The 20,969-nt window shown below is 43.1% G+C and overlaps 1 protein-coding gene across 1 annotated transcript in view; it reads left to right on the plus strand.

The window, feature by feature from the left end:
• Window positions 1-20,969, plus strand: part of LOC118391024 (teneurin-2-like) — a 279,332-nt gene that overhangs the window by 117,032 nt on the left and 141,331 nt on the right. The window contains exons 3-4 of the mRNA XM_052457754.1: window positions 847-1,194; window positions 7,714-7,776. Coding sequence (XP_052313714.1) covers window positions 847-1,194; window positions 7,714-7,776 — 411 coding nt within the window. The remainder of the gene's footprint in view (window positions 1-846; window positions 1,195-7,713; window positions 7,777-20,969) is intronic.

Below are 20,969 nucleotides of genomic sequence, written 5' to 3' on the forward strand. Positions count from 1 at the left end.
ACTTCACCCTTCCTCTAAATCCTTTTTTTGGGAGTGACTTTAAAAAAAATAGTGATGAGACGGATGACATTTTTTTGTTGAGCAAGAGTAGTAGCAACCAGGTGGCTGGTTAACCCAACTTACTCTAACTGGTAGGCCTAGATTATATTCACTGTGTTGATGAATGTTACATACAGTAACATTCATCAACAGGATGCTAACTAGTTAAAAGATCACATTTGCGGTCGAGCTAAAGATTAGACCAATAGGATAAATGCAGATAGGCATCCCCATGCTTCAGCCTATTTATTTATAGCCACTATACTGCATCAGTTGGGATACAGGTGATAATGCTTATTGCTAATAGCATACCTTATAATATGGACCATGCATAGGCTATGCATAGGCTATATGCATGGTCCTATATGTACAAATTATTTGAACAAATCATTTTACCAATATGTTATAGGGCTCATCTGGTGGTGGAAATTATTTTGCCAGCATATTTTTTCATTCATTTTGGAGTAGCAGGTCCTTTTTTTAAAGTCACCAGAACAGAGCTTCTCAACCCATCTACATAAAACATTTCCGGGAGGACCCCTGGAATTTCTAATACAGCTCTTTGTAGATGTCCACACTGATGTAATGTGGGGACTGAGCTTTCATATGATGCCCTTTATCTGAGATGCTGTTTTTAAAGAAATGCTAACATTTCAGCATTAGCACTAGCACATCTAAATGTCACTTCTCTTTTTACGCCTGCTTCAGCCTGCCTGCCCCACAAAACTCTCAGAATAATATGCATACACATACAGCACCTACCCACCCCTCCTGCCCTGGGTGTAACTGGGTTGTTGCTGTTCTCAGGGAGCTTCACACTGGCGGAGCTGGGAGTGAGTGACCAACAGGCCCAGCACCAGCACCAGACCCAGCACCAGACCCAGCATCAGCATCAGCACCAGACCCAGCACCTGCACCAGGCTGCCTACCACTCCTCCCACTCGGAGCTGGGCCTGTTACAGCAGGGCTACTCCCTCAGCACCGGCTCCGACGCAGACTCTGACCCAGAGGGGGTCATGTCGCCGGAGCGTGCCGTTCAGCTGTGGGGGGGTCACGGGATCAAGTCCCGTCGCAGCTCCGGCCTCTCCAGCAGGGAAAACTCAGCCCTCACACTCACCGACTCAGACAACGAACACAAGTCTGACGACGAGTCAGGTAGGACAGACAGAAAGAGAGAGCGAGAGAGAGGTGGGGAGGGAGAGATTGGGGCAGTGGAGAAAGAGCGATGGAGAGAGAGGCTGAGAGAGTAAGGGGTAGCTGAGACTGAAACCAACAGAGAAATGTTGTGAGGGTGGGTGTCATGAAAAATGTATGGACACAAAAAGACAGAGCTCCTTGGAAGTGCACTTGCAGTTTTTTGATGCATATGTTTTTCTTGACTTAAAATGTATGTCTTTGCTACCAAGCCAGTCTGGCTGAATGTCACTAAACACTAGTGCTGAGCAATTAAACAAAATGTCTGTTATTTTTCCTTTTTTAAATAACTAATTGACCAGGGTCAGTTCAATTATTTGAATTCCATTGCAGTTTCTCTAGAGATAAATCAGATCAAGCCCGAACTGTGCAATGTAGTAGGGAATAGTAGTTTCCAACAAGCCAATATTCTACATAGTTTAGCACATAAAATGTGGTAATTAACTGCAATGACCATAATCTATTGTGCTCCTACCTATCCGGTCTCAGACGGAGAGAAGAGACAGAAGAGCGGGCGATCGAGAGGGATACAGAGCATTTGCTTCATGAGCTATCTTTACCTGTAAATACAGTACGTAAGATTGATAGTTGGTATTCAGTCATAAAAGTATGCCTCATTTACTTTGAATAACTACTAAAATAGGGATTTTGCCAGACAGCATAGGTACTGTAGCAGCTCTATAGAGATGAGATTATGACTTGGAATGAAATAATAAAGTCATCAAATAGGCCAAAAACAAGTGTAATATACACAACAACTGAAATATTTTATGAAAGTAAAGTAATGTGAATAAATTAATAATGGATACATAGTAATGGGCAGTCACTACCATCATGGGACTTGTATTAATTGTTTTATTCTGTGTTGTTACAGCATTCAACCCACATAATGGTTAGTGCATTTAATGTCTAAAAAAAAAATGATCAAAACCGAAATCGAAAACCGTGAGAATTTTTTAATAATCGACCCGAAACCGAATTGACCTCAAAAAGCACCAATCGCTCAGCACTAATGAACACAGTCTCAGTAACTAAATGTACCAATTAGAATTGTTTTTGAATGGACCCAGAGCATTAGAGCCACCAACACTGAATCCTGATCAGGACTTTGATCAGATTAAGTCCTGGACACGATTTCTCCCACTGTGTTGAGTCAGTCAGCCATGCTGCTCTGCCTGGCATGGTGCCCTCCTCTGATTGACAGAGTCTCTTAGAGATCAGCTCTTTTGCTTCTTCTCTGTCTCTTCCTCCTTCTATCCCGTTGGCTTCTTCTCCGCTAGCCATCTCTCTGAAACCATCACCACACACAGAGAGAGCATGCTACCGTAGAGTATACCAGCACCACTCTGGCTCTCATTTCTCACTAACGTCCTAATAGTATGCATACTAGGATGGCAATGATTTTGGGATTGCTGGCAATGAGAATATACATTTAAGTGAAATTATATTGTTTTCCTCTGGTCCCTTCTCCTGCAACTCTTCCTGTGTTTACTTGGGCATCGGGGGTTTGCATATGTGAAATGATCTGTCTTTTTCTTGGCCCCTCACCTGTACACTCTGAGCTTGGCAGTAATGGCAGGTTTAAGAGGAGAGGTGTTGGAGTTCGATTGTGATTTGTGTTTAACACACGTTTGTCTACCTGGTTGTGTTTGTAATTTCTAGACAATGGAAGGTGATCCCGTTGTTTGATTCTGTTAGAACTCTGTGAGTTTGGGGTCATGAGGACGCATTCTGTGGTCTCCCCGTAGGTGTCGGGCGTCACTTCACACTAACAATAGTGCCACCCGGCTCACGCTACAAAGGACGTGGTGCTGATTTCCACTGGGGAATCATCTGCATTGTTCACAGTACAAATATGCATCAGGGAGCGATCACAAGGTTTACTTTTCTGTGTGAAAGCCAGAAATTAAATCCCTGCATCCACCAAACACCCTAGCCTAGAAGTTATCTTAGAACAGATCCCCATGCTTATCCTTCAAAAAGGCCACGGCGCTGCATGATCCATTTTAATGTGCCTTTTTTATAGATTGGTTCATAAAGTGTTTGTGTAGATTGAATTAAATGCGCACGCAGCAAGACTCCAGACACTAATGTATTCTCACCATGGGAGCTAATTAATAAGGACAGCGAAGCGAGCGTTCGATTTGATCAAGAGACCACGGGATGACTAGCGCCATAGTGCAGGGGACTGTTTGTCCTGTGTGTGAGACGATGCAAGGCGAGGCGAGGGGGGCACTGTCTCTCTCAGTTCTGCTCATTATCACCTTACAGTGTTTCATGGTTGTTCTTGGGTCAAGGGGTCCTCTTGCCGAACACAGCTGAGATTAACTGAACCATAGTGCTGTCGTCACCATGCCCAGCGACTGACTCCATGTGACTCCCCTTCATCTAGCCTGTCAGAGTGTCACAGACTTCTGTTGGCCCTCTAGCTCCTCCACAGCGCCTGCTGCCTTGCCTCGACTCTCCCCCACTGCCTTCTGGGAGCTGTGCCTCTGTGCCAGAGACGCAATGAGAGAGGGCCCTGCACGCACTCCACAGTGGAATAAAAACAATTGGCTTATTAGCATCCCGGCCCTCATTAAAACAGCAGGATTTGTCTGTTATTTGTTGTATTGAAAGTCTTTGAAGCTGATATCTGAGTCACAATGCACTGGTGCAGAGGCATTTTCTCCACCGGGTAATGGCAGACTTCATAACACAATAATTGTCAATATAGAATACAACTTGGTAGGAGACAAAGTTTATGAAGAGCTGAAATCATTATATTAATATTGAATGCTAATTCACAGCGGGGGAGTATAAGGGGTTGTACAGTGGAACACAACTTGCTGCCATGCCTACTGGGATCAGAGAGGAGTGTCAACTCCAGTAGCATACAGTTGATGCCACAGGTATATCTTATCAACATACAGTAGACTACAGTTGATGCCACAGGTATATCTTATCAACATACAGTAGACTACAGTTGATGCCACAGGTATATCTTATCAACATACAGTAGACTACAGTTGATGCCACAGGTGTATCTTATCAACATACAGTAGACTACAGTTGATGCCACAGGTATATCTCATCAACATACAGTAGACTACAGTTGATGCCACAGGTATATCTTATCAACATACAGTAGACTACAGTTGATGCCACAGGTGTATCTTATCAACATACAGTAGACTACAGTTGATGCCACAGGTGTATCTTATCAACATACAGTAGACTACAGCTTCAGTTGTTGCTTACAGTTTTTGACAATTGCTTCCACATGATTTCTGAAACTATGGCTCCTTTTCTGTAGACTCTACACACAAAACCCCCAAACACACACACAACATGCAAAACGTCACACATCTCTTGCAAAACAAAACTTAATTCAAAACTATTTTAACTCTTCTCAAAATGGTGTTTTTGCATCAAAACTCTACACACAAACCATCAAATTATTAGCTCTTATACACGTCAACTACACACAGATGTGACAAATGTACATTTACATTTAAGTCAATGTAGAGCACTACTATCTTGTGTCTTTTGCATGTTCAGTGTGCCGTGGAGTCCACGGCAGTTTATCATAGCACACACACATGCATGTATGTGCACAAATATATACAGTATGTATGCATATTCAGTATATATTTACACAATAAACAGAAATGCAAGGGGGGGAAAAAATCATATGTATTTCTTACTCAAAACATTGTATTTTCATCCAGATTTCAGTAACAGACCAAAGAAATACAGTAGAAGATAAACAAATAGGCTTGTCCTTGGCCTCTTCCTCATTTTCCTCCTTGTCCTTGTCCTCTTCCTCCTTGTCCTCATCCCCTTCTTACTCTCACTCCTCTTCCTCTAACTCTCTCTCCAAAATTGGCCTCCATTGTTGTCCAAACCAAGAAAGCCAACCTGAAACCTATTTATAGTGCTCAAGCTCTTATTTCCATGTGAAGAAATGAGCTATAAGTGTTTTCACACGTGAGCACTGGGTGTAGGTAATCGGTAAACGAGTGTGGCATTTGGAATGGCAGTGTTTTCCAAACGAAACACAAGACCTGTTAGTTTTGAATGATGTGTCTAACGTCGAGAAGTGTGTTTTTAGTGTTTTTGCAAAAAAGTGTCCTTCACAATTGCAAGCTGAGTGTAAAGCGGATAATGTGCTTGCAGTTTTGCAGACTTGGTCTGAAGATTAGGTACATGAGTTAATGGTTTCACTGAGTGTGCCTCAAGTGCTAATTCTAGTGTGTACGCGATTGTAAAAAAAAAAAAAAAAAAACTGTAATAGATTCCACGTGTCCATAGTATTGCATAGATTCCATGGGTTAGGCACTCAGAAATCACACACGTGTACCTGTATGTTGGTGGATGTAGTCATCATTTCCGATGGAGTGCATGTAGGAGAAGGCTAGTGGGAGACTGACAGGTGGATTCCTATCTATCTAGTTATAACATAATCACACATTTCACTGGCTTCCCACATCTCATTAACAAACATCAATCTAATTATGAAGAGATTTGTTGAATTTAACAACCAGGGCGTGTCTGCCTGTCTCCCTCTTTAAATCTCTACATTGTGTCACTTGGATTGTTAAATTAATGGAAATGAGCATGTCTGTCTGTCAGTAATGGAAAAGGATGGCGCAAGTGGGCAATCATTAGTTCTGAAGTCAAATCTTAGCTATGGTTTCCAGGACAACCATCCTCCTTGAAACAACATTTGGCAGGCCCTTTGGGTCTGGGTGTATTTCAGTGTGTGTGTGTGTCAACATTCATCCTCACTCCTGTGAATGATGTCTCAGGTTGCCATAGGCTTGGTTGTTTTCCAGTGGGATTCCAATAGTATTGTAGCTACGGCACTGGAATGAAGGGCTGCTAACTGTAGTACGCTGTTGCTGGACAACCCAACACGACTGACAAAATAACATTGTGAAAGAGTTGTCATAATGTAGGTTGGCCACACATTCTCCTCCTTTTTTATAGAATAGTTCTGCCAAATGTCACTAACTTAACAGTCAAAATGTTCTCCATATCACGCGTGTTTCTTTCTGTCTAATTTTGACAAGAGTGGGAGGGTGAGAAGTAAAAGGGGCCCTCATTTCATTTTATTTGTGCTTGCTGAAAGTGTTGGGATTGGCAGCCAGCTAGGCTAACGTTAGTGCAGCGCAGCATGACAGGAACAGGGGCCTAGCCAGGCTAACGTTAGTGCAGCGCAGCATGACAGGAACAGGGGCCCAGCCAGGCGAGGCATTTCCTGGGCACAGGTGTGACAGGCGCTAATGAATCCACTAATGGCAGCCGTTCCCCTCCATGCTTATCTGTCCCACTTCTATCTATACTGTTATTTCACGATTGTTTACAGGCCATTAGCATTTGCTATGTGATAGAATAACACACACTGGGCCTTTACTGCGGTTGCCTGTTGGGAAAATGGCGGTGACAGTGCTGAACGTTTATTTAACGTGTCGACGGCTACAGCAAAGGAGGTAATTGAGAATTGATTTAGCAATAATGACTTTTCATATGTTCCCCTGCACAATGCTGATGCTGTCTGATTAACTTGCGAGACTGCAATTTGCCACTTAATGGGGTCTGCCCTTTCCCTTTGCAAAAGAGGAGCTGACTTTTGGAGTTGTGAAAATTCACTGTTTGAAATTGTCATCGTCTGCTCTGAAAACCGATCCATCTTTGTCTTGTTTTACTTGTTACCATCAAAGACAGCGATAAGAGCTTTGTATTGGCGACGGATGTGGAACCAGGGATTGGCTTTGTGGTTACCGCAGCCAGACACACTGTCTGTAGTCTCTAGTAACTAAGGGGATGCTGTTATGCAGGGTAGTTAACATAACATAACCATTTACACACTCCATTTGTAAAAACGTCTCAGATTAAAGATTGCTTGCTGGGGAATGCGCAGCTGTTTGCATTGTTTGCATTCTTGTGACTATATTATATTTGCACTCATAATGTGCAGGGAGCATTATGATATTCTCAGGCACGTACAGTACACTGATGTGACAAATGATGGCAATGTGGAACCCGGCAGGAAATGACACATTAGATAACAGTGTGCCACATCTCTTTTACCAAGCACATCTGGTGGCAGATTTAGTCAATACAATAAAATGTCAAAATCACAATGAGACTCCGGAATAGAGCGAGAAACCCCACTGCTTCTTTAAATTGGATTCCATGTTCGAGCTCGGAAAATGGTCAAGTCTAGGAGCATGTGAGAGCACCCAGTGTATAGATTGTGTTGAGAGGCATATGACTGACAATGTGTTAGTTCTAGATAGGGACCAGACTGCAGATAGAAACTTGGGTTACCAGGATGTTAGTGTTCAATAATAGTGATGTAAAAAACATATATATATATATTTTTTTTATCTTGTTTGTGTGGGGGGAGGGGGGTCTGTCTACTTGTCTTGTCTTCATATTTACCTGTATTTCCTTTGTTCTTATTATTAAAATGTTTGTGTCTTCCATCTCAAGCATACTTCGATGATGAAGGGGATGATGAGGATGAGGAGGATCTGTACAGTCACCACCGTTTCAGTAAGTGCCAACTCACTTTCACCCCTCTACTGTGTACTGCAAAGGCCTCTGTGTTCTTACTACAACGGTGCCTTTTGCAACCTTTGATACCACCATCAAACACACTGTTGTGAATTCATCCTTCATGCCATTGTTCCAGTGCTCTGTGGTTGTTTTCATCCTTTCCCGTTGTGTTGGGCTGAGTGTGTTGTTGGGGAAGGCCTTTTGTCAGGGTGTTCATGCATCCAGGACATCAGGTCCCCTGTGAGCGGGAGGAGGATTAGCTGCACTCCTGTGCTGTGGTTGTCAGTCAAGGGAAGAGAACAGGGGACAAACAGGCACGGACACTTAGTGGCAGTAGCCTGTTGTAACTGAACAGTACTGTTTTCCCTGATGAGAAGTTGTCACACAGAGACAGATTGCTTTCTTCATAAACCACTCATTAGGAACTCCATTAATCACAATTCCTTAAACAAAACCAGGGCCAATTAGCTTCTTTCATCTGGAAATACCAGTCATCACTGAATTGCTTTTCAGTCCAGCTATTTCAGGCATTTTACAATTATTTGAGCAATTGCCTCCACAAAGGCAATTCAGTCTGTTTTTTTTTCCCATTAGTCAAAGCCACAGCCATATGTTGTGCACAGGGTAACTGGGGGATCATCTGTGTTGTTGTATGTTTAAGTAAATGTAAGTATTACAATCATTATTGGAGTTTTAAACATGCTTGATTTAGGCCATCAATGATATCTGTGTCACAGCTTATCACACAGTTTCTCCTCAGCCACCAGCAACATGTATTTAGCCATTGGGAGGGATAGAAGCAGTGGCCCTATGGTAGGAGTAATGGTGTTATCCAAAGGTAGTAAATACCACTGGTTAGAGTACTGAGTAGTATCCACTGGTGCCATTCATATGGCATGGAGATGAAACTGAATGGGAGTGGATTGTAGGTCGATAACAGCAACCGCTACTTTGTTACCTAATCAATCACCTGTCAAACATTCACAGGTCTCCTTGGTGCTACACCAGCTCATCATGACCCAGTTTGGCTGTACCTACCTCTCCTTCCCCAACCCTGTCCCTCCCTGACCCTGCAGGTTGTGTGTGGGCCTATGTGATTTACTCCCCTCTCCCAGTCTCCTACTGTGTGCTGGGGAGCAGAGTGGTGTACAATACAATAGCGCAAACAATCAGAACCTTCATTCTAAAGCACCACAGGAACATGATTTTGCTCCTCAGGGTGACTCAACAAGGGGTTGAGCCTTTCTTTGTACCTATCATTTTGCTCACAGTGCAGCCAGCTTTCTTCATTTGCAGAATGCTGCCTTTGTTATTTGATATCAGATGCTATCTCACTTTTGTGAGATTGTATATCCCGTTATTTTAACAGGGTATATTGAGTCTCTGCTTCCATTTGTTCAACATGCTAAGTCTACTTTTTGATTTCTAATGTGTAGTTATTGTGTATGAATCCATATCCAGATTTGGAAACCTTGGTAGATGTATCTAGGTAGGGATCTGCAACAGTTATATCAAGACCTACAGTACATTGCAATACATTGGAGGGATGCATCATTTGATCAGAGCAATTGTGCATGAAAACAGCTACATGATTGGCACATTGTAAACATAGTTACTTACATTATTTCATTAGCACAGTTCTGACAAACACACTGATGCACATCACTGAGCAGCACATTTCTGCTTTCTCACACTGAGCACACTTGTTTGCTTGGGCTAAATTACTATGCTTGGCCCAAACGTTTTCTCCAAGCACATGCATTGAAACTGTGCCAGTATTCCCCTTGAGATCAAAGCTGACTTAGAAAGGACAGTGATCTAAAAGACAGTCCAGGAATAATAAATCAAAACTCTTAGGGATTCAGCAGAATAGATATGCAGTAAGGCATGTTGGTTTATTTGTGGCGCTACTTGTGATGGATGGTGAATAGTGATCACTCTAATCAACATCTGTGGCTGGGAAAGAGCGCTCCAAATTGAACATTATCAGTATGTTGAAATCTTTAATCCTACTGTTTCTGGCACCTAATTATCATCACGCTAAACTCATTTGCCCCTCTAGCACAGTCAGACTGTAGGGAAGGATGAACATGTACCTATCATTCACACTCATCACTGGATGGATGTTTGCTTTTACACAATAATATTGGTGCAATTGAAACGTTTCTACTACAAACCATCGCTAAAGGTTATTGGGAAGATGTGACATGCTGTAATGCAAGGTCTACGATTGGATTGAATGTTGATTATGAAGACAGACACTACCTACAACCCTTGAATAGAAAGGGATTTTTCCCTTTTAGTTGCTAAGGTACAGTCAATAGAAAATGGATACTTAGAAGAGATTTCCCTTCCCACATTCATGTGTCAGTAATTAACAATCCACGCAAGGAAGCCAAAGCAAAGAATTCCATTCCATGTTTTGAATTCTTGTCTTCAGAGAAGCATATGAATTGCAGTGTCTTTTATACCATTGGCATTTGGGATTGAAAAATAACCTGAATAGCTGTTTCAGCCAAGCGGATGTGAACAAGTATTGTTGACTTCCTGGATGTCCCTTTATCCTATACAGTACAGTAAACACACACACACACACACACACACACACACACACACACACACACACACACACACACACACACACACACACACACACACACACACACACACACACACACACACACACACACACACACACACACACACACACACACACACACACACACACTGTAACAAAGCAGTGATGTAATGGCAAAGAGGAACTATCCAAGTCAACTGTCTGACACAATCTTGACTGTACATGAATGACGGAAATGCGTGCATGCAGGCTATGGATATCCAGTGACTTTCACGCAGTAGCCAGAATCTGTCTGTAACACAATGTGACTGGCTCAGTGATGATTATTTGTTGTTGCGTCTGGACAGGGGCCAGCCAGTGTTGTGATGTCATAAAGGTTCTCCAACTGATATCAACATAAACAAGCAGGATATTGACTGGGCTTGCAGGGCCCCCTTGTGTTGAGTTCGTCCCGGATGCATATGGAGATGTATGATATTAAATTCCTGTGCCCCTCAGTATGTTCTTCGGGATCAACAATTCAGTTTTGGGGTATTTCAGGGCCAGTTCCTCATCCTTTTTTTCTCTCTTACTCTTTCTCTCAAGTGCCATGAAAATCTTTTTTTTCCAGGTGGATCAACCAAATTACCTAAATATACCTGAAATGTCCTCATTTTTCAACCTCTTCTTTGACTCACTTTGTCCCATGCCTCCTGTTTCCCTCTACTTCTAAAAGTGTGAGCCATTTAGTTCCTCAATCACATCAGTGTCTCTAAACATAATAATAATAATATAATAATATATGCCATTTAGCTGACGCTTTTATCCAAAGCGACTTACAGTCATGTGTGCATACATTCTACGTATGGGTGGTCCCGGGAATCGAACCCACTACCCTGGCGTTACAAGCGCCATGATCTACCAACTGAGCCACAGAAGGACCACAAACATATTTAACACATTCACAAATAGTCAAAAGCTTGAGTTGTCTTAAAAAAACACAACAACTGTTTTGAAGTGGATGTGCAGTTACTTAATCATTGATTTACCAGTCAGATCAAAGTTGCTCCAATCCTGCAGGACACTAAGCATTTCATCTGAGAACATATGTCAGCTCTATTCCTCTGTGGCTTCTCTTCAGAGACCGAGGGGAGAAAGATTGTCTGCTCTTTGGGGACCGGATGCTCCTGCTGTTTGATAAGCCAGTAGTCAGCGATGTGGGTGGCTGCCAGCCTTCCTCTGCTTTCTGTTTCTCTCTTTGCTGTCAGATCTTTTGTTCTTGTTTCGTAAAACACCAGTGTCACTGACAGTCTCTCTATTCCTCCCACTTCTTTTCAAATGAAAACAAACATGAAATGTTTGAAATGAAAGAATTGTCACTTTACCGATGCAGAGAGGAGGCGGATGCTCCTTTCTCGTTGTGCACTCAACGCTGCAAGACCAAAATAAAAGCAATCGAAAGTCGATTTTCTGAAACACAAAAAAAAGTGTCAGTGAGTTTGTTGATGAAGAGATTGTCTTGTTTTTATGGGAGCCTTGTCTGCGGAGAGGTAGAGCTGAGCCGATGGCTTCACCTGTCACTCGTCGGATTGATCCAATCGGTGTTGGCTATTGATGTGATCTATGTGCCGTTCCATAAGTGAATCCTTTTAGTCCCAGCAGCTCTTTCTCAAACTGCACTTTACATCACTTATTTTCATCAGAAAGCTTTCGTACCTCTGCAGCATGTGACAGAGCCTTCATCTCTCCCCACTGCATGCAGGGAAATGGCACAAACACTTGCCATTCCTGCTGCAACATTGATGCAGTGATTAAACATGTGGATGTCTGAGAGAGAGGGAATGCCGTCCTCAATCTGGGTTTAGGGCCGGCCACAGCACTTTCCTGCTCTGCTGACAACCCTATCATAATACCTCCTCTGTTTGGAAGGGGAATCTAATGAGGGGTTGAAGGAACAAATTGGAAGATTGAGGCCTAATGATCCTGTCTGCAGGGCTGTTTACTGAGCAGGCCATCAGTGGTGGTCCCCAGTGGCAGGCCTAGTGCACAGCACAGCAGCAGCAAAAAGCATCGGTCTCTCTGGATCCATTTCACACATTCACTCTTCCTCTCTGGATCGGCTAACAGGAGCGGTCAACTTTCTCCCCAGACATTAGCATTGTAGAGAACTGGCTCTTGGTAATTGACAGCAATTATTATGGAAATGGAGAGGATTGCGAGAGATTAACCCGCCAAAATGAGTATTGGAATGAGGCTGGCATTGGCAGGCGAGGGGACTTTGTGTGTGCCGCCTGGATAAATTGGAATTTTTGTAGCCCTTTGGTTGTACATTTGCTGGCTGTTCCATCCTCGCCTTGTTCAGCTCTCATTGCCACACACTGTTTATTCCTGGCCATCGCAAAGTGTGGCTCCAATATCATCATCTCCATTTCACCTGATTGATGACTCCTGTACTGGAGCCATGTACATAGCTTACCTTTTTAAAGGTAATATAACCCTCTTCCATTGCAGCTGTCAGATAAGGCTGTAGTGTAGTTTAACCAGGCCTGGCCTATGTGATGCTATTTATTATAGGGAGAGATAAGGGTACTGAGAGGAGCCAAAGAGGAGAGAGGCAGGCGATGCTCAACAGTCCAGAAAATAGTCAACACACTCCAAGGTGGATGTTCTTATATGGACCCATGCACCATGTGTGTGTGTATTTAACGGTTGTTGTGATATGGGTTTGGTTGAGTGTTAGCTCTAGTAAGACACTGACCCACATGCAGGCTAGAAGGAATCATAGTAGTGCAAGTAGTAACGCATGAATGTTATCACACTTGTATTCAAGTGTCTTTAGTACTCCTAGACACAAATTCGGCCATGCATAACATGCATAAAATTGCCTTGTGCAATATCTTTGGAAAGCCCAAGTCTAAATGGGGAGAAATACTGTAGCTTGCCGTTCATTTTTTTCATGCACCATGGCCTCATGCGTTTGAGGGCTGTAACATCAATATTCATCATATTTGTCATACATTTTAGACCCTTATCCAGAATGATGATTTTTGGCCTGGCATTTAGCACATTATCCATTAATCATTATACCAGCTGTAGCACAAAAACAAATGTTAATGTCACTAATTTTCCATGCAGCAGAGGATACAACATCGCCTGTTACCTCCGGTAGCAGTATGAGGGCAACCTGTCTCAAAAAACCCACAGCCACACATCACAACTAAGGTGTGGCTCACACAGGCAGACTATTCAGAAAAGACATTCCCTATTCTTCACACCCAGCATTAGAACAAGCATCCCTCTGGTCAGAAGTCCATTTCCACCAGCCCTCTGTCTCTTAAACTCCCCTGCAGTATCAGGGTATTAAACCCACCACCCTCAGGCCACCTGCGGGTTACAGCTGTACTCCAGTGGCACGTCCAGCCTATACGGTACACATACTGTATAGCTGTGACCTAGCGTTGCCCTGGCAAATCTTCCCATTAATCAGGTCACAGAGAGAAAAAAATTCACAAAAAAAAAAGAGATTCACAAACATTTTTTCCATGATTCTTCGCCCCACTCTGGGGCCGACACAACAGACGACTGGCAGTGTGTACCATTGAAGATAGAGGGGCTGGCTGAGTTTCAGTGTTGATTACAGCCATTTTCTCTCTCTTTCTGCCTTGCTTTCAATGCCTATGTTCTAACTCTGTTCTGATGTCTGCCTAACACACAACTGTGTCTCTGTCAGAAATCGGAGCGGTTACAGGTGGAAGGGAAGGTCGGAGAGAGAAAGGTATACAACACACAACTGTGTCTCTGTCAGAAATCGGAGCGGTTACAGGTGGAAGGGAAGGTCGGAGAGAGAAAGGTATAAAACAAACAACTGTTTCAGCAGCTGTAAGACTCTACCGCTGAGCTCAAAGTCAGGCTGAATGAGAGAGGGCAGCAGGCTCGGCAGAAAGGCATTTTTTTCTCCATTCAATCTAATTTTAGCCTTTCTTCTTGCACAAATTGTTGTTGTTTTTCTTTGATGCACAAACTGTCATATTGAATGTAATTTTCCACTGTAGTGTCCTACCACGCCATTACTCATACATCAAAGTATGTATTGAAAATTGTATTGATCTTCAAATGAGCAGTTCCGTCAGAGTAAGTGGCTGAGCCATCGCCTGTTCTTATCGACGTGGTGGAAATATTAGTGTTGTGGTTGATGTGGCTGTCGTTGCTGGCACTCCTGCTGCTTTTGTTAGACATGAGGATAAACCGGCAGAGGGGTGACTCAATGAGGGCTTGATCTTGTCATTTAATAACAAGAGCTTTAAAGACGCTCCTCCCAAGAGAGGGGAGAGTGCCGAGACAAAAGGTTCTGGCCCAGATGTTGGGCTGTGTGGTCAGCTGTGCGGTCAGAAAGGAAATGTACTCCTGATGGCATTGACATGACTTTCCTTATGTGAACAAACCCCTGGTTTGACAGTGACTGCCTAACATGCGTGCCTGCAGCCTGACCCCACATTTGCACCGGAAATTCTCAGGGTATGAGTCAGCTGGTTGCCATGGATACTGTTAAACCAATTTGACTGATTTTTCCCCCGCTGTCTCCCATCCCGGTCCATTGTTAATGTCTGAAGAGCAAAGTGCTAAATATGCCCTCAGCCACAGTTGGGAGAAAATGCTCCCAGCTAACCAGGATGATTTCCAGTCTCATTTTATCACATCACTAAGATTATATATGGGGCCATACATAATGGCAGAAAAACACTTTTCATAGTTTTAACTTCAATATAATTCATGGAACAAACGTACATTTCAAAGAAGTCATAACTTCAAGGAAAATAGTGCGTGTTTCTGTAATTGAGTGCAGTGGACTGACATAAGCACTGTGACAGCCGATCTGCAGGGGAGTTGGAGTGTAGAGGATCTCCGAGCCTCTCCTGCAGACCCATGTGATGGGTCTCAGCACAGGGCCGGGGGGCTCTTAGTGTCATAGACAGAAGACGGCCTGTCACTCATCAGTCTGGGAGAGCAGGCTCACCTCCATGCATCATTAAACACAGAGACGGTTACTACAAACCCGAGCTTTCCCTGACAACCCCCCTGTCTTCTACCCCTCACCCATCCCTAGCTCCAGCCTCATCCCCAGCCTCATCCCCAGCCTCACCCGCCCCAGCGTCAACCCAATCCTCAGCCTCAGTCTCAGCCCCAGCCTCAGCTAGGCTCTGCACAGCCTCAGTCTTAGCCCCAGCCCCATCCTCAGCTAGCCTCAGCCCCATCCCCAACCCCAACCACAGCCTCAGCCCACTCTCACCTTGACAAATGGGAGGAAATCAGATCGTCACCTATGTATTATTGATTTTCTGCTCGGTTGGTCTCTATTGGCCATGTTTGTGACTGGCTCCCTTTGGGGTGGGGGGAGTGAAGTTGCTCACTGTAGTCAAAGTCACCGAAGTTCAATGACATGGTTACAGGCACCTGTCACTCAGAGACCAGAGTGAAAGCCAACCGTATAGCACTCATTAATGAGTGAGACGGACAGAAGGACTAGTGGGGGGAATAGTGTGAGATGCTGATTTCCTGCAGATATACTGGAGTTCCTAACTGTTCGCAAGAGAACCTTGAATTTAACCTAAAACAGGATAGAGATGCAATTTATCTCAACTTTCTTTTCATAGGGAGGAAAGAGGGCTTGACTCACAGTATGTGTCATAATAATCCTCTGAGGAGACAAAAGCATGTGGCCCAGATGTACTGTATGTTTGAAAACTCTGGCCTCAAACCTCAAATAACAAATCCTTACAAAAGAATGCATCAAAGGTTTTACTGTATGTTCAAATCTATTAACATTATATACAGTGTAGGTCAACTTGGCAGTTAATTAGGGATAGGGGGCAGCATTTTCCCTTTGGATGAATTGCGTGCCCATAGTGAGCTGCCTCCTACTCTGTCCCAGATGCTAATATTTGCATATTATTATTAATATTGGATAGAAAACACTCTGAAGTTTCTAAAAACTGTTTGAATTATGTCTGTGAGTATAACAGAACTCATAGGGCAGGCAAACTTCCAAACAGGAAGTGGAAATTCTAGGGCTGGTTGATTTTCAACTCATCGCCCATTCACATCCCAATAATATATGGATCTGTTCGCACTTCCTACGCGTTCCACTAGATGTCAACAGTCAGTAGAACGTGGAATGAAGCCTCTAGTGTGATGTGGGACCGGATGGCAGCTATTTGAGTCACTGGTCTGGCAGAATGCCAGTTCCTGGTTATGCGCAGTGTCAATTATATGCCTTGCGTTCTATTACTCTGTAGACAAAAACGAATGCTCCGGTTGGAACGCTATTGGATATATATGATAATAACCTCCTGAAGATTGATTCTCTACTTAGTTTGACCAGTTTATTCAACTTTTTGAAGTTTTCATCCGAGTTCGCCTGGACAAGCGCCAGCTTTTGGACATGTGACCTAAACGTGCTAGCAAAAGTAGCTAATTGGACACTAGTAATGGACATTATTGAACAAAACAACGATTTATTGCGGAACTAGGATTCCTTGCACTGCATTCTTATGAATGATCATCAAAGGTCAGGGAATATTTATGATGTAATTTTGTATTTTTGTTGACTCTGACATGGCGGAGAAATATATTAAATAATATAAGCGCTGTCTCAGACAGCGCTTATATTATTATTATTATTATTATTATTATTATTGTCTCAGAGTATTTCATGGTATGCTTTTTTTGTTTGTTTAAAAAAAATCTGACACAGCGGTTGCATTAAGAACCAGTGTATCTTTAATTATATGTAAAACATGTATCTTTCGTCAAAGTTTATGATGAGTATTTCTGTTATCTGACGTAGCTCTCTGTAATTACTCCGGATATTTTGGAGGCATTTCTGAATGTAAACTGAGATTTGTGGATATAAATATGCATATTATCGAACAAAACATAAATGTATTGTGTAACATGATGTCCTATGAGTGTCATCTGATGAAAGATCATCAAAGGTAAGGGAATATTTATGATGTAATTTCGTATTTCTGTTGACTCCAACATGGCGGAGAAATATATTTACGTCTGAGAGCCGTCTCAGATTATTGCATGGTATGCTTTTTTCTGAAAGTTTTTAAAAAATCTGACACAGCGGTTGCATTAAGAACCAGTGTATCTTTAATTATATGTAAAACATGTATCTTTTGTCAAAGTTTATGATGAGTATTTATGTTATTTGACGTAGCTCTCTGTAATTACTCCGGATATTTTGGAGGCATTTCTGAACATGGCGCCAATGTAAACCGAGATATGTGGATATAAATATGCATATTATCGAACAAAACATAAATGTATTGTGTAACATGATGTCCTATGAGTGTCATCTGATGAAGATTATCAAAGGTTAGTGATTCATTTTATCTCTAATTCTGCTTTTGTGACTATCTTTGGCTGGGAAAAATGGCTGTGTGTTTTTTTGGATTTGGTGGTGATCTAACATAAATATATGTTGTGTTTTCGTTGTAAAACATTTTGAAAATCGGACACGAAGGGTAGATTAACAAGATGTTTATCTTTCATTTGCTGTATTGGACTTGTTAATGTGTTAAAGTGAAATATTTCAAAACAATATTTTTTCATTTCCCGCGCTGCCTTTTCAGCGGAATGTTCGGGGTGGGGGGGGGGTTCCTAGACAGGTTCACAGTTTATTTGTATCTGATAATATAAATAGTTGTTGGACCTCTGTAAGCACAGTGGCATATATTCATGAATAACAAGGGAAGCCAGGCTCCCCCGCAATTAAAAAAAAGAAAAAAAAACATATTAATTAATTTATGTTTAGTCTCTTTGTGTTTAATCCTTTTCCTTCAATTCACCAGAGGCTGAATGTATCTCACTGAAGAAGGAATCCGAACAAGCGAAACAGCGCCCCTCTGTATATGTAGCCCATCTATCTGATGCTGTCTGGTCAAAAACAGTATGATACTGTTGCTTTGAATGCAAGGGAAGCCAGTGAGCCCATTATAAAATAATAGCCAATCAGCGTTGATCTAAACTGAGTGAGCTCAACTGTGAATGGTCCTAGCACACCCCCAAAAAAGTGTTAAGGGAAGCCAGTTTGAATTTGGCTTCACGCCAATCAAATCACATAAAAAATCAAACGTACATAGGTCGGGGTGCCTTGATCCAACGGCGAGTGAGTAATCCCCCTCTACCATCAGTGGTATTAGGCAACGTGCAATCATTGAATAACACAATGGAAGAATTCCAATAAAGACTATCCTACCGACGGGACTTTAAAAACTGTAATATATTATGTTTCACGGAGTCGTGGCTGAACGACGACATGGATAACGTACAGCTGGCTTGGTTTTAGGTCTATCGGCAAGATAGAACAGCTGCCTCATGTAAGACAAGGCTGTCTGTGTCTATTTGTAAATAACAGCTGGTGCACGAAATCTAATATTAAGGAAGTCTCGAGGTTTTGCTCACCTAGAGTATCTCATGATAAGCTATAGACAAAACTGTTTACCAAGGGAGTTTTCATCTATATTTGCTGTCTATATACCATCATAAATAGCTGTCTATTTACCATTATAAACCGATGTTGGCACTAAGACGGCACTCAATGAGCTATATATGGCCATAAGCAAAAAATAAATAGTTAATCCAGAGGCGGCGCTCCTAGTGGCCGGGGACTTTAATGCAAGGGAACTTAAATCCGTTTAACCTATCAGCATGTTAAATGTGCAACCAGAGGGGGAAAAAAACACTAGACCACCTTCACTCCACACACAGAGACGTGTGCAAAGCTCTCCCTCGCCCTCCATTTAGCAAATCTGACCACAACTCTATCCTCCTGATTCCTGCTTAAAAGCAAAACCTAAAGCAGGAAGTACCAGTGACTCGCTCAGTAAGGAAGTTGTCAGATGACGCAGATGCTAAGCTACATGACTGTTTTGCTAGCACAGACTGGAATATGTTCTGGAATTCTTACGAATGGTATTGAGAAATACACCACAACAGTCACTGGCTTCATCAGTAAATGCATCAATGACGTTGTCCCCACAGTGACCGTACTTACATACCCCAACCAGAAGCCATGGATTACAGGCAACATCGGCACTGAGCTAAAGGGTAGAGTTGCCGCTTTCAAGGAGCGGGACTCTAACCCGGACGTTTATAAATTATCCCGCTATGCCCTCCGGCAAACCTTAAAACAGGCAAAGAGTCAATACACGACTAAGATTGAATCGTACTACACCAGCTTCGACACTCATCGGATGTGGCAGGGCTTGCAAACTATTACAGACTACAAAGGGAAGCACAGCCGCAAGCTGCCCAGTGACACGAGCCTACCAGACGAGCAAAATAACTTCTATGCTGGCTTCTAGGTAAGTAACACTGAAGAATGTATGAGAGCATCAGCTGCTCTGGACGACTGTGTGATCACGATGTGAGTAAGACCTTTAAACAGGTCAACATTCACAAGGTTGCAGGGCCAGACGGATTAACAGGTACGTGTACTCCGAGCATGAGCTGACCAACTGGCAAGTGTCTTCACTGACATTTTCAACCTGTCCCTGACCAAGTCTGTAATGCCATCATGTTTCATGCAGACCACCATAGTCCCTGTTCCCAAGAACACTAAGGTAACCTGCCTAAATGACTACCGACCCGTAGCACTGACGTCTGTAGCCATGAAGGGCTTTGAAGGCTGCTCCTGGCTCACATCAACACCATTATCCCAGAAACCCTAGACCCACTCCAATTTGCATACCACCCCAACAGATCCATAGATGATCTATTGCACTCCACACTGTCCTTTCCCACCTGGACAAAAGGAACACCTACGTGAGAATGCTATTCATTGACTACAGCTCAACGTTCAACACCATAGTGCCCTCAAACCTCTTAATTAAGCTAAGGACCCTGGGACTAAACACCTCCCTCTGCAACTGGATCCTGGACTTCCTGACGGGTCGCCACCAGGTGGTAAGGGTAGGTAACAACACATCTGCCACGCTGATCCTCAACACGGAGGCCCCTCAGGGGTGCGTACTCAGTCCCCTCCTGTACTCCCTGTTCACTCATGACTGAATGGCCAAGCACAACTCCAACAGCATCATTAAGTGTGCCGTGGTATGCCTGATCACCGACAACGATGATACAGGAGGTCAAAGACCAGGCAGTGTGGTGCCAGGATAACAACCTCTCTCTCAATGTGATCAAGACAAAAGAGATGATTGTGAACTACAGGAAAATGAGGACCGAGCATGCCCCCATTCTCACAAATGGGGCTGTAGTGGAGCAAGTTGAGAGTTTCAAGTTCCATGGTGTCCCACATCACCAACAAACTATCACTATCACTATCGTGAAGAGGGCATGACAACGCCTATTCCCCCTCAGGAGATTTGGCATGGGTCCTCAGATCCTCAAAAGGTTCTACAGCTGTACCATTGAGAACGTTGCATCACTGGTTGCATCACTGCCTGGTATGGCAACTGCTCGGCCTCCAACCGCAAGGCACTGCAGAGGGTAGTACATACGGCCCAGTATGGATGGCAAGCCTCCTGCCATCAAGGACCTCTATACCAGGTGGTGTCAGAGGAAGGCCCAAAAAACTCCAGCCACATGTTTACTTTGCTAACGCACG

This window comes from Oncorhynchus keta, chromosome 12, assembly GCF_023373465.1.
Source record: "Oncorhynchus keta strain PuntledgeMale-10-30-2019 chromosome 12, Oket_V2, whole genome shotgun sequence".
Classification (NCBI taxonomy): Eukaryota; Metazoa; Chordata; class Actinopteri; order Salmoniformes; family Salmonidae; genus Oncorhynchus; species Oncorhynchus keta.